Source organism: Sinohyriopsis cumingii, unplaced genomic scaffold, assembly GCF_028554795.1.
Source record: "Sinohyriopsis cumingii isolate HCF-2022 unplaced genomic scaffold, ASM2855479v2 utg003754l, whole genome shotgun sequence".
Taxonomy (NCBI): Eukaryota; Metazoa; Mollusca; class Bivalvia; order Unionida; family Unionidae; genus Sinohyriopsis; species Sinohyriopsis cumingii.
Window position 1 is genome coordinate 94785 of NW_028316584.1, and position 15781 is coordinate 110565.

At 34.6% G+C, this 15781-nt stretch overlaps 1 protein-coding gene across 2 annotated transcripts in view; it reads right to left on the reverse strand.

Moving 5' to 3' along the window:
- The window catches only part of LOC149769420 (uncharacterized), a 43624-nt gene extending 30189 nt beyond the window's left edge, over positions 1-13435 (reverse strand). For both annotated transcript variants that reach the window (XR_016419156.1, XM_089949891.1), the window contains exons 1-3: positions 13063-13435; positions 11330-11489; positions 4358-5146 (exon numbers count right to left, since the gene is read on the reverse strand). Coding sequence is in view for 1 of the 2 variants with exons in the window: in XM_089949891.1 (XP_089806017.1) it covers positions 4358-5146; positions 11330-11402 (862 nt within the window). In the remaining variant the exon portion in view is untranslated. The remainder of the gene's footprint in view (positions 1-4357; positions 5147-11329; positions 11490-13062) is intronic.
- Between the last annotated feature and the right edge of the window lie 2346 nt (positions 13436-15781).

The following is a 15781-nucleotide window of genomic DNA, read 5'->3' on the forward strand; positions in this document are numbered from 1 at the left end:
AGTCCAAGTAATGTAACAATCTGAAGTCAATGAGTATATTCAAAGAATAATTTAAATAATTACCCTCGAAAAATGATTTCAGCAACACAACTGTAAACTCAAAAGATTCGCTGCAACTGATCTAAAACAATGATTTCTTTATCAACTCCCTATTTATACAAACTTTTATTGACCAAAGACAGACAAAAATGTGTATTACTCCAACAGGAAAACCAGTTTAATTGTAAGCAAGGCTTGTCTTTTGAAGCTCAGTTTTAGTAAATATCTTGCTTAAAACCTACAATTCATGGAAAAATGTCAGGTATGCAAAAGCTTCACAATCCACAATCTTGGACAAAAGTCGAGCACACAGCATAAATTAAAAAATACATAACAGGTGTTAAGCTGTGTTGTGTTTGGTTTGCATTAAAAACTGTTGGCCCACTTAACTATTTTTTAATTGTAGCTTAAGCATTTCAGTGCTGCTTATACTGAATGCATGATCACGTACATGAATGACCTTCATTACTTATCACTGAATGTAGCAGTAGTGCCTATCATTTGCATACAGTCACAATATATAGTCTGTGATCACTCTCTTTAGGAAAAGGGAAATTAACTGTTGTATTGAAGGAGGTCTCGTTTAAAGGCTGAGGTACATTACCAATGGTGCTAATGCCAGGCCAAATGTTTTGATATACACACTGTCCCTAGCCACCACCCTTTGTGAAGATCATGTCAATCTTTTATTTAGTTTTTGTATCTTCTAGTCACTTCTGATTGGTAGTTGATGCTTAGCTTTCATGGCTGAATCAGGTCAAATGATGGCGAGGGGGCCAGATATTTTAAAAGGGCTAATGACTAAAGGAAGGCATTCTTTGAATGTGTCTGTTTACTCAAAATGCGCATAATACATACTAAACATTAGCAATAATAAAGCGATGATCAAATTTCAAGTGACTGTACGTTTGTGTGTGTGTGTATATTTTTATTGGTTTCTGCTGGCTTGGGGTGTGGTCCGGGGGAATATCTACAACTCATTAGTCAGGTACCCAGGCCTTTGAAATGCTAATTCATCATGGTTTTCAGCGTTACTACTAAATGATCTTGTGGCATGCATGTCCAACTGAAGTGATGGCCATTGAGCTCACACTAAGTAAATACAATGTGCCCAGGCTGATACAATTGGCCCCAGGGCAAGATAGATAATAGCTAATAGCTAAACATCAAGCAATCAAGCAATATCCTGCTTCAGGGTTGATATGCTTTCCGTTGTAGTTGTGTATAGAGAGCATTAAGATGCAACATTTGGGCCAGTCTGGGGAGTCGGGTGGTGGTGTATTTTTCTCCAAAAGGTCACAGTGAGAATAAATCATTTGCAAACTAAATCGTTTGTTTATGGTCGCCCAAATGACGCATTTTGGCATGAATATAAATTATGCCGTTTGTGCTAGAATATAAGCATATATGCTTTAAGTGGACCATCCTTAATTTGCAGCATTAGGTAAACCAAAATGTATCTTAGTAATTATACAAAGCATCAAAATATCTCCAAAGATTCTTAAAGTAACCAACATTTACATGCTTTTTACATGTTAAATCTTCAGTTTATGGTCTCCCAAATGATGCAGTTTGGTATAGGTATATAGAACGGTCTTCATTAAGCTAGAATTTAAGCATATATATTTCTAAAAGCAGCTTTAAGTGGACCATCCTAAATTTGCAGCATTAGGCAGACCAAAATGTATCTTAATAATTATACAAAAGCATTGGACTATCTACTAACGATTTGTTGAAGTAACAAAATATTCAGTTCAAAGTCTTGTAAATTATGCAGTTTGGCATAGATATATATCAAGGGTTTCATTAAGCTAGAATTTAAGCATATATAATTTTAATAACAGCTTTAAGTGAACCATCCTAAATTTACAGCAATAGGCAGACCAAAATGTATCTCAATAATTATAGAAAGCATTTAAGTATCTCTAAAGATCTGTCAAAGTAACCAACATTAATATCATTTTTGCAACTTAAATCTTCAGTTTAAAGTCTCTTAAATGATGTATGTTGGCATAAATATATCGTGGTCTTCTTTATGCTTGAATTTAAGCACTGGTCTCCATAATGCTGATAATGAACATACGGAATTTAAGTAGACTGTGTATCTTGTATATTTTTAATTATTGCCAGGAGCATTTAAACCATATAAATGTTGCTTACTTATAAAAAACTAGATGGATATTTGTATATTTTGAATAATTATTAAGATTCATTTTGGTCTGCCTAATGCTGCAAAATGTTGATGGTCCACTTAAGGCTGCGACTAGGGTTATATATATATATATATATATATATATATATATATATATATATGATTTTTTCAAAGATAAATCCATATGGAATAGTTTTAGAAATAAAATTTTATTTGCAGAGCTTTATAACCCAAAAATAATAAACATGCATATTGCAAAATTTAAAACTGAATGAATAGTTCTTGACAAAGCAGTATCTATGAGAAGTAAATGGAAAAGATGACTATTTTTCATGTCTTTTTTAAAAGTGTTTTGACAACCTGTAACCATGGCAACGGATTTGCAATTAGTTTTGGTTAACTGCTACCGTTAGGTAATGTATGTTTAGTGGGTGCATTTCTTTTATCAGATGTTTCGTCGTCTCTTGCTTGCATAGATTTCTTTTTAACATGTCCCTGAACCTCCAGTTATATAGAAAGCCTTACGGCAAGATATTCGCAATATTTTTGCGTAGGAATACGGAGAAGATGTCGGCCTACATGTATTATAGTACTTAAAATATTTAGGCACAAAAATTGCTTTTGAAACCATTGTAAACTTATAAAAGTCAAGGAGATAATGTGACTAGCTTTCCTTTAATGGTATATATGAACACATATTCATATAACGTTATTTTATTCGTTAAAATGTTTCTATACGTTTTTGAATATCTTCATTGCCCCCAGCGAGGGCCCCAGTTTCGAGTCTACAAAGAATTGAATCTAATCATACATAGGAGGAAGAGGAGAGCGAGAGAGAGAGAGATTATAGTCGTATATAGTTATTTTAAACGATGAAAAGGTAGAAAAATACATACTTTGAGAGTCGTTTTTCATCAAAGTTTATGTGCAAACTTGCCATCTTAGTCAACTCTTAAGTGCTGGTAAATAGCATTTGCAAAACGAATAATACAATGATTGTGTTTCCATTTGTTCGTTATAGGTATATGTTCTTTATAAATGTGTACATCTTCTCATTTCACAGACAACAGCATGCAGTTAGTGTAATGCAGTATTGCCACGCTGGTTTAAAAATGGACGCAAAAGTTCTGGAGAGTACAAAACCTATAGTCTGTTTCTTTCTTATACTCTACAATACCATTACTTCTAAAACATATTTCAGTTTTCAGAAGTTCATTAAAAGTGCTGAACCAATAGTTTATTTTTGGTCTTATTAATGTCCATATATCTTTACGGATGAATATATAGTTTATAACTAGATTACAGTTTGACTATAGACTACCTCAAGGGGCGTGGGAGACATTTTATTGATTTTTCTTCTAAAAATAGAAACACAGTAGTGTATGTGTTATATAGCATGAAAATATAAGGATAAAAGTACATAAATACATAAAGAACACATGTCATTTCCATTTAAGGTAAGAAACCCATGTATTCGGTGAAGAAGTGAACATATAGGCCCCTGTTAATGCCTCCTTTACCGTCATATTCAGTAATATCAAACAATCATTTAAATAATTCAATAATATTAAACATCATTCAATAATATTAAACAATATTTTATTGAGGAACAGTTTACTGAGGAACAGTTTTTGTATTGTATGGTTAAGTACCTTTTTGTCAACGTATTTTAGAAAGTTTTCAGTTGATGTATAAGTTCGATATTCTATTTTTGTCTATAATGGCCCATTTTGGAATAGTTTTAGAAACTAAACTTTATATATATATATATATATATATATATATACAGCTTTATAACCTTTAAAATAATAAAAATGCATATTGCAAATTTGAAACTGAGTGAATAGTTCATGGAAAAGCAGTATCGATGAAGTAAATGGAAAAGATTACTGCTTTTCATGTATTTTCTGATAGTGTTTTGACACCCTGTAACCATGGCAACGGACACATGAACACAAAACTGATGTCAGAAATAACTGTTAACCACCTCATATGTACATTATACATAATATAAGGACATTTGGAGAGGGAGGCAGAAAATGGCCCTTATTCAATATAGTCCTTTAAAATGAAATTTTTGAGAACTGTCAATAAATGAAGTTTGTAATTTTATTTACGACGTCAATAAGTTTTTTATGTCAATAAAATATAAGAAATATGAATTACCTTGATACACGGGTTGGAATACAGTAATGTCACTACTCCCCATGCATGTGGTATACAGACGTCCATTGTCCCAGAATATGGCATAGAGACCCAATGGAATTCCCTGTGTGAAAATGGCGACAAGCTGACATGAAGCTGTAAGTTGATGAATACAGGGAGGGAATCCAACGTTACGAACGAAAATATTCCCGTCTTCATTTATAACGATTGATGACGGTAATTGTAGACGTTGATGTTTGTATGTATATTTACTTTGACTGGGATTCAAAATGTCGAATCCATATACACCATTCTCAGGGGATTCATCACCAGAACAACACGAGATATAAACCATGTTGTCTTTTGTTGTCACGCTACATTCGCCCCCTTTACAAATCTGGTGAATCGTCTCAACATGTCCGTCATCAAGTGACACGATACACCAGTACATCCTGCCATGTTTCTTACCAGTGATAAGAAGATTATCCTTGAATCTGACAACACCATAATATCCATCCAATACTCCCTTTAGACGTAAAGTCCTGGTCGTTTTAATATCACGTGACATGTCTGTAGAATGAATGGACATCATTTCTATCAGACCTTCGTAATGAAGGACACAAATTGTCACGGCATCCATAAGACACATGTCACTTGGTATTGACTCCAGTCTGTCTGATGATGCCAGGAATTTTCCATCTTGGAGTCGATAGATCTTGACTTTATACGTCACCCTTTCATACTCGTCGTCTAGGACGACTATCTTGTCTTGGCAGACAACAATAGATCTGTACAAGGGGGACTGGTAGGCTGTGGAAATAAAGTAATATAAACATTAATATACATATACACAAAAATATTAAACATATAGAATTATAATAAAATATGAAATAACTTGTACATTTGAAGTGTGTAGGTATTAATACATTAATAATGATTTAATTAATTATATTTATGACTTTAAAAATTAATTCCTGTTAAAGTTATGATACTTATTCTATTGTTCTAAATTTAACTGTCAAAAAAATGCAATGGTCGTAGCGGTTGTCATCGTGTATATTACTAAATTTACATATATATACTTATATTAAAATACTAAAATAACTTGTACATTTACGTGATGTAAACACTAAAATAATGCATAATATAAACGTAGACACACATTTACACCAAAATACTATACATGTATAATTTAAATACTAAATAACTGAACATTACAATCGTCGTAATGGCGGCATCATTTTATTATTATTACAAGAGAGATTTACAGCAGACATCACACAGACCCAGACATCACACTATTATAGTCTGTACAGTATTTTAATAAACTGAAGATACCAATAATAGTGTGTTAACAGGTTCTGTGTGGAAACTGCTATTGTCCCTCATTTTAATCATGTTACGTAAGTGCAATCGTGCGTGTGTATTACTCGTATACTCCTCCAAAATGGACAAGACAAATTAAGACATGGTGTCCATTCTTACATTAAGTAACTCAGTCTCTGTGTCATTTCTTGAAAGCTATAGAGTAAATGTCTTCATCACAATACCATGTAACAACTGTACACAAAACGGGACTGCACAAAAATGAGGGGTAAACATTTTATTTTTTTATAATAATAATTTAAAAAAACGGGATTTGAGTCAAAAGAGTAAATGGTGGATAGACTACCGGCTTTACAAACACAATAATGGCTGCTGATTCTAACAAGTACAACTATAAATAAAGCAGGATCGCACACTAAATCAAACACGATATATTTAACTTCCATTTCTTAACAAAACCATAACAAAATTAGAAGAACACTTCGCTAATTTACAACTTTAACAGCATCACTTAAAAATTTCAATTTTGTTTCAAGATCCAATAAAGGCCGGGAAAAAATTCTTGAAAATATAAACGGGGAGGAGGGTCAGGTGAACTAAATTTAAATAATAATAATAATAAATCATTCATCTAACATTTCTGTCATACCCAACATTTAGTCGTTACCCTATATGTTATGTGTTACCCTGAGTATTTCAACGAAAATCCCTGTTAGTAAATGTCTTCATTCATTTACTTGTCTGCTGCATTTCTCACATTGGGATGCCTGCCTTGGATTATGACGTCTGCACTGACAAGAACGCTGGCGGAAACCAGCAACATGGAGAAACGTACATATTTACATATCCGCGAAGCCCGATGTACTAAAGTTTACGTGACACGGGACAAAACAGCGGGAGCAATTTATTCTGACAGTTTGTGTGAGTTTTGAAGGAGCGCGCGTCTTCAAACTGTATAACACAAACTCTGCTAACGAAATCACTCTATCGTAATATAAAACATGAATACATCGTCAGCTTTTAACCAAATTTATTATTGACTATCTTGGGAGGAAAGTAATCACCATTTATTCACTATAAACGTGTGCATCCTGGCTGTATATATAAAAAATAAAAGATTTTCATGAATAACTTGTTATGATGAGTCCGCCATATTCACGAAAATAAATCACAGGTCTTAAAGAAGATTAATACCTTTCGTACAGAAATTACATTGTATGAAAATTCCCCATTTTCAAGCAGATTAACATTTTTCTGCCAAGTTACGGGCTCTTTTTCGTGAAATAAGGTAATTCCACATGAAAACTGAACTTTTCTCCTGAAAAGAGACTTTCTCTTAAAAATGATTGTATCAATATATATTATTACATCGACACGAACCGATCGCTTTTCAGAAAAGAACCTGAAAATTACTAACGCTGATGAAATTAGCTATGTCGATTAAGCAAAAAATAACAAAAATATAAAAATACTTTGCCAAGAATTCACCAAACACAGTTATCCTAATAAGCGATTTGAAACTCAGCAGTGATAAACAAATGTCCGTTACATGTCAAATGTGTAGCAATGTGATCAGTATTACATTTAGTCCAGTCATGCGACATCACCTAATTGTCCATGTGAGAGATTGCCGCCAGACAAAGTAAATGAACTATCAGTAAAAAAAATAATTTAAATTTAAAAATTGCGACAAATTTTCAGGAAGTTATTTTTTCTTCACAAAAACAACGTTCGTATTTGATGACGGGTACTTTATTACCAACAATTATATTCTTTTTCTTCATTTCCTTCATATTTTTCCGTAGCTCTTTGACAATTAAAATGAACAGTGTCTGCAAGTTTCTTGAGAGAGAGAGAGAGAGAGAGAGAATTTTGAGATGCCCCCTGATTATTGCAAAATACCCTTTCTCAGTGGAACGTTCTCCAGTAACGCTACATTGTATACATTTTTACACGTCCTCTTAAAAAAGCGTCAACATTTATATCCGTAATTAAGATGCGAGAACCATAAATATAAATTTGTAGGTATTATCAACTGCATTTATAAGGGTTTTGAAATTCCAGTTGGATATTACACAGTATTTCATGTGGACATAATCATCCGATTGAGACGCTATTATACTCATCTCACGGGCTATGACCCTGTTTCAAGTTAAATCACAACGTTTGACAATAATTCCATAAAACTACATACACTGTGATTAAGAAACTTTATGCTGGAATTGTTCATTCTAGGTAAGCTTTATAAATGAGGAAACTATTGATACAGCAAATTACAATCAGTCTTGGTATAAATGTAAAGTTTTGCAATATATTGCAGGGTACATAATACAAAACTTCAACTTAAAGAAGTTAAATTGCAAATTAAAATAATGTCCAAATTTAGGCAAAGGCCGCTTCCAGACACTTCAAACAGCGAAGGAAATTTACAGCCAAGCGAACACATTTTGTCATTCTTGTCGTCACCTAAGCGTGGATATGTAATGTCTAGTCCCATAGCTCAGGAACAAAGGTAATGATAAAAGCTGATTCGATTGAGACTAGGACGTCCTATTACCGCGTCAAGCTACCAACGCGTCCCATAACTCGGAAATTACAGGTAATGATGAATTCAATTGATAATACGACGCCCTATTACCGCATCGTGCCTATCACTGCGGTATTTGACCGTATACTACAACCGCTGTCATCATGCATCACATCTTATTACTGAATCATATCTTTAAAATCACTGACCGATGTGGTGGCCTAGTGGTTAGAGTGTCCACATCTGATGATGGAGGTGGCGGGTTCGAACCCAGGCCAAATCATAATAAAGACTTGCCAAAAATATGGTACTAACAGCTGCTCGCTAGGCACTCAGCATTATGAGGTTCGTGTTAACTGGTCGGCCTGGTGTCAGGATAATTTAACTGGGTGAGACATCATGCTACATGTCTGCGACATTATGCCCTAGCGCTAGACATCACTATAAACTACCTCACCGCAGACATCATAGCGATATGACTGAAAAATTGTTTTAAGCTACGTTAAAAATCTAAATCATACATACACATACATACATACATTATTTCCAGTTATATGTTAATGACAGTACGAGCAAAGATGCGACTCGTCAAACAAATCCCTTATAATCTTCATCCCTGATACATTTTAAACTTGTCTTTTAAAATAAAGTTCAAATGACCCTTCTATTTCAAATTTATTTTAGCCAGGCATGAAATCACATTTTGTTACGGAGCCCCGAGTGGCCGAGAGATCTAAAGTTCTCTCCGTTAGGGATCACTGCCATCTCACCTCTGTCTGCGTGGGTTCGAGTCTAGGATTCGGCCAATGTGGGTATGTGAGAGAGCTTGCCAGTAGCTTCTCGTGGGTCGGTGGTTCTTCCCGGGGTTTTCCCGGGTTCTTCCTCCACCATTAATACTGGCCGCCATGCATAGCCTATCGTGTGCTAAACATTTTGTTACGTTTTTTCTCTTGATTCGTGATAGGTTATGTCACCGTAATAAAAGAAGCAAAAAAATCAAATAAAATAAAAAATAAGTCTTTGAATCAACAGATTTCCAGCTGAAGAAGTTTAGGACATAATGGATGATACTTATTCACCTGCCTGCCATATTTGCTGACCATTCTGCAAATATCACTACATAATTATGTTTCTTATTTTGTTTCTTTGTCAGTCTCGAGTAAAGAGCTACTCCATATATCAGTCAATATTAATCCCCCGATTCCATCAATATAGTAGATAGTAAAACCGATCAACAAAAGGGGAAGCTACGATTTCGTGTAGAGCGACCCGTGAGAAATGAACACACGTAAACGTCATCTGTTTACAACTGTTGAAACATCTAAGGCTTTACACTGCGGTAAATACGCGAATAAGCTGTCAAACAGATATAGCCACTGTTCTGAATCCCCGCGACAAAGGGTAACTGAAGCGATACTTTTCTTATGCAAACGAAATCTTTCTTACCTATATGTTTGTAAAACTACGGTGCCCTTTACGTGATATATATTATAAAAGAAGTACTACATCGAAATAGCGACATATCGTGTTTAATGGAATTATTATTATGTGTGAAACCAGACAATATCGTTATTACAAAAATAATGTGTCGATAAATTGAAATATTACTTCCTTGTTTCATCATTTTGAACCCATTGCTTCTTTGAATAAATGCGATATTTTTCTATATATAATGCATGGGTTCTGAATAATTAGGTACAGCAGTCAACAGAGTTTCATCCTTTTGAGAAAGATCAATCTATTGCCTGAGAGATTCAACGCTTATAATTGCTAATCGCACCAAAGTTGATATTTGAGTTTTGTCTATTACTTGTTAGTAAGTTTTCTTTTTGTGGTCTTTTTTGCAGCAGGAATATTAATGGAGTAATCTTTTATAGCACAAATATGGCCTGAAAAAAATATAATTTATTTCCAAACAATGACCACGTGAGTTTGATTCTTTCAAGATAACGAAGGCTATAAGCCGGGATAGACAGATACATAGATATATCACATATATTAAAATTAACTTGACTTTTAAAGTGTCAGTGTGAAGCAATTTGATATACCAATACTGTCGGTATGACTACGCATATAATTATTGTTTCCACGGTTGATTATTTCTCTTGATAAGTTATGAATTTTCATTTATGAAATCATTTATAAAATAATAAAACAGAAAGAAAAATAATTAATATTTACCGATTTAAAAATGAACTTGATCAGAATTTTCTCATATTTACCGATTTAGAAATGAATTTGATCGGAATTTCCTCTGATTTCCACTATTATTTAGGGGAGAGAAAATAACTTGGAGATTACGGAGAGTGAGAGGAAATGCATTTTGAAGGGATGAAAACTGACCTTACACAAGTAACCTAGATGAACCCGGGTCGTTATTATCTTAGGCATACACTTTCCATGAGATTTGTCTACAATGTTACTAAGTTACAATAACGTCTCGAGATGAGATAATCTGAATGAAATTTTTTTGACTGTGTGGCATATGCATACATATACTTTATTTTATGCAGAGCCATGAATTACTAATTTTTCTAAATGAAATATTTGTGATATTTCACTGAATATATATATATATATATATATATATATACCGCGTCGATCATATTTTAAGCTTGAAGTGTGTGTTTGTGTGATTTGGATTTCTAATGTAGCTTTAACAATTCTGCAGTCATATCGCTACGATGTCTGCAGTGTGATAGCTTATAGTGATGTCTAGCAATGCTGCATCATGCCGCAGACATGTAGCATGATGTCCCACCCAGTCACATTATCCTGACACCAGGCTGTCCAGTTCTAACACTAACCTCATAATGCTGAGTGCCAAGAGAGGCATCTGTTTGTACCATTTTTTAAGTCGGCCGGGGCTCGACCCACGACCTCTCGCATCCGAGACGGACGTTATAACCACTAGGCCACAGGAGCGGTCCAGACTTATGTAACAAAGTCTATGAAAATATGAAATTATTAACTGTCATATTCCATTAGGTATGTCAGACTTAGGAAACAAATGAGTATAAAAGAGACAATGATATTTTCCACCATGTAATGAATATAGTACAAGTATCAGTATGCAGAGTATGAAAATATTCACTGACAAACTCCACTGGGTTTTTATATGTAACTTATGGATCACTTACTGGTTTTTTCTAGCGTCAGAGTCCCAACATTGGCAAGACTGTAATCAACTTTTTCCTCTCCCCCTGTGGCCATTTTATCTTTTTATATGATTGTGCTTCAGGGTATGACTCCAAGTGAAATGAGTTTTCAACCTAACACAATGCTGACACGAGGACTGGGCTGCAAAATATTGACAGGAATATTCTAGCCTTATCAATGTAATATAATAACTAATATTTAGTTTATGAATTATTGTACAGATATCTTCTTCCTTGTAAAATGAAATATCTATACCAATGAAATGGCATAAACATGTTAGTCTGTAAAGAGTTTATCAAAGCTGCAATTACATGCACTCTTTTTTACACGCAAAATGTTATCATCTTTAAATTCCCTAGTCATCTTAGTGTTGCGTGATATTAGTGATATTGTGCCATCTTAGAGGTGTTGTGTAATCTTAGTGGTTTTGTGTGATCTTAGAGGTGTTGTGTGATGTTAGAAGTGTTGTGTGATCTTAGCGGTGTACTGTGATCTTAGAGGTGTTGTGTAATTTTAGTTCTTTTGTGTGATCTTAGTAGTTTCGTATGATCTTAGAGGTCTTGTGCCATCGTATAAGTGTTGTGTGAACTTAGTGGTTTTATGTGATCTTAGTAGTTTTATGTAGTCTTAGAGGTGGTGTCTGATCTTAGGGGTGTTGCGTGATCTGAGTGGTTTTGTGTGATCTTAGTGGTTTTGTGTGATCTTAGAGGTGATATTGTGCATATGAGAGTTGCTGTTGATTGCAATGATTGGACGAAGCATTGTGCTTTTGTGTTTGGAAAGTTATTGGTTAGTGTTAATAATGTAGGTGTGGAGTTAGTGGTGGGTATAAATACGGTAGATGGGGAGTTAGAGGTGGAAAAATACTATAGATTTAGATCTGGACTTAGTGGGTGTAAATGATGTGGATGGGGAGATCAGTTTTAGGGGAAAAATACTGAATTATATCAGTTAATTAGTGGTAGGTGTAAATAATGTAGATGAGAAGTTATTGGAATGTGTAAATACAATGAATATGGAGTTAATGGTGGGTGTAAATACTTTAGAATAGGGAGTTATTAGTGGATGTAAATATTGTAAATGGAGAGTTAGTGGTGGGTTTAAAAACTATAGATGGGAGTTACTGGCGTGTGTAAATAATGTAGATGGGGTGTTATTGGTAAGTATAATGATAGTAGAGGTTAGCAATCCGTGTAAATAACAGTAATGATTCCTGCTAAATAGTCTTCATCTACTCCTATTGACCTCAGTCACAGGAAATGACGTGTACATGATAGTTTTACCTTATAAACGCAATCGCTAAAAATAAACAACTTTCTGTGCATTCAATAACCTAGGTGTGAGTTAACTGATTTAATACGTGAACATCTGACTGAATGAGACTGTACAACTCTCTGTATCATTAATAACGTATGTTTGAATATTTAAAAACTCTGTGAATTTAATTACCAATGTATCATCAACTGTACAACTCTCTGAGAGTGTCTTGTGAACATGACTGGAGTAAATGTAGGACTCCACACATTCAGTATAACGTTATTCCGTTTTCATGCAGAGTCAGACATAAAAGGAGGTGATCAACATGCTGGTCTAGCATTTGTGAAGTTAAACTGATGTTTTAAAAATACATTGAATACGTATTATTTCAACGATTTATGAACGTAGTTTATACGAATGTGTAGTTTTATATCATATTAAGAAGATTGCTACTTACAAATCTCTATAGATCCATCCAAATGTAAGGTTCCTGAATTATCTTGTTTCCTACTCGATCATCATGCCCGGGCAAGATCCTGTTGCTTGATACACGTCAACCAATTACTGCAGATACTACTGTTGCACTGCTTACAGAAGCAGTGACACCGCAGTTATTCACAGCACTTATTCATTTACCAACTCATAAGCTGACATCATTCACAGTAGCCTATGATTTATGCAGATTATATCATTTAACTGTGAAGAAAAACGTATCAGCTTAATCATGCACGGAAAGTTATGATTTCTCAAGAATGAATCCATTAATTGGTAGATAAACGGGAAAATCTTTTCAATGCAGTGAACACTTTACTGGAAATTCTGAGCACAAAAACATTTACGCAAACATCACGTGACAACATAAATGGATACGTCATATCCGTAAAGAGGGCGGGTAAGAAAACACTTGATAATATTGTTGCCTGCAACGCGGAAAAAATAGAATATATTGAGACGACCTTCCCGTCATTCGGTGTCAGCCAGTTAGGGACAGCTAACACCAGTTATGATATGTCAGTCGACTCTAACATGATATCATTCCACTTCAACTACTTATGCATATCAATTTTAAAATATATTAAGATGCAACTGTATATTAAGATTATGGAGTTTGGATTATTCACCAGATGATAGAAATTATATTAATGGAATGACAATAACACGAAGGGAAAATTATACAAGTAGTACAGCTGAATAAACTATTATTTGCGCTAGTTATATAAAATAGTTACTTAACAATAACCATAGCAAGCATCAGATGAGCAAACAATTTCACGCCTTTACCTGTACAAACTCTAAAGTGCTAGCTTTTATTGTTATAGTTATATGTGGCCTAGCTAGGAGTACATAACGACGAATACGCGTAAAGTAGAAAAACACAAAGTTCTAAAATTCATTGGTATGTTCTTACCCTATCCATTATGTAGCGTACATCATAATAAGTAGCCTAGCTACAATAAACATATACATACTGTTCTGCATCAAGCGGCAACTTTGATGTTCGTACTCAATAAATGATATATCATAATTATGTTTTATGTGCTGGTTAATAATTTGTCATAGCTTCTCTTTTATTTCCATGCTTTTTCCAATACCCACCTCTCATGAAGAAATCGAAAATGCAGTAATACATATACAAATCCAAAACAAAAGTAGGATGAATCTGTCTGTTTTGCCATTTTTCTCCCCTTCGGGATAATTTCTCCCGTTCTCTCCTCTACCCGATAACATATGTAGCCCCTATGGAAGCGTTTCACGATATTTTTTCAGCTGGGGTGCTGAATCCCACAAACGTGACTTGAGTGATTCAGTCATTTGTGGTTAGAGTCTTTTCCGGATGGGTTTGCCCCCAAGGGTTTCAGAAAGGGCATATCCTAACATTTCATACTACTCTGCTGTGATCGTAGATAGAAAATCCTGCAGAGGGATGTGCTTATTTATGCAAGCATAAGGTAGCGATCAATATACACACTGTAGTCTTATCTGCCAAGACTACATTATTGATCGTAAAAATACTACATTCAGCGGCTGTGTATTGAATTTTTTCCTGCAATGCCTAAACGCTGACAAAGAGTAATTGAAACTTGAAGACATAATGCTGTCGTTTATTTATAAATGTATGATGCACAAGCAATATACTTTCTAGCTATTTTGAACGAGTTTATTGACGTTCTTAAAATGGAATTAATCTTCCAAAAGATTGAAATATCAGAGCTGTGGCAGAAAAAAAACGGAAAACATTGTAACGACTGAATTCATCATATAGGTTCTTTGACGAAGATGTACGCGTACTCCGAAATTTTTCCTTAACATACTGATACATTGGTTAACTTAGGAGTTACCCTGAAATGGAACTGAATACATTTGGGTAGATTTACGAGCAATGTATAGTGCGTGAAAAAGTAGTCACAAAAGAAGAGAGATATGAATAATTCACGTATTGATTCTGAAATTTGTTATTATTCTAGCGATACCTGCTCCAGTTGCAATGATGATGTTCAAGAGCAGGCGATTTTTGGTGAAATCCTAAATCACTTTTCTTTCGTGGATCTACGAAGGAAAGTATAAGGACGCAGAAAAACAGCAGCGCAAGCATCGACACGATTTTTTAGACGTTTTCGAACTGTCATGTAATTGGATTGCAATCGATAAAGTCTGGCCGTATTCGAGTTGGCGTAATATTGGCTGATTTGTACTTTGAGCTTCGTCATGGGTCATTCGAACTTATTTTGGATGATGAAACAATGAATTATAAAATCTTATGTGCGTTTGCTGATGAATTTGATGATTACTTTCATAATTACTGTTTTATCTGAAAAAGCCTGATTTGAAACTTCGAGTTACCATAAAGTAGCCTAATGGACTATGTAAGGGTCACATACCGCCTTACCTTGATGTGGAGAACGAAATTAAAAAGCGGCGACGCGCACAACTGAAATGCAACAGCGTTATTTCGAATTAGACGAATGCTTGTCAGTGTTTTATATAGGAAGCTCCATGGCATTAGGACGCAACAAATTCAAAGGCTGCATGCTTTGGAAAATACGAACCGTATAGCAGCAGTACATGCCATTATGAATATTGTAGAACACATAAGAAAATATTACGTGATGGTTTAGGCGTGCGACCCTGCCTTAAATGTGGCATCGGAGTCAAATCACTTAGCCAACGTTGCCAGC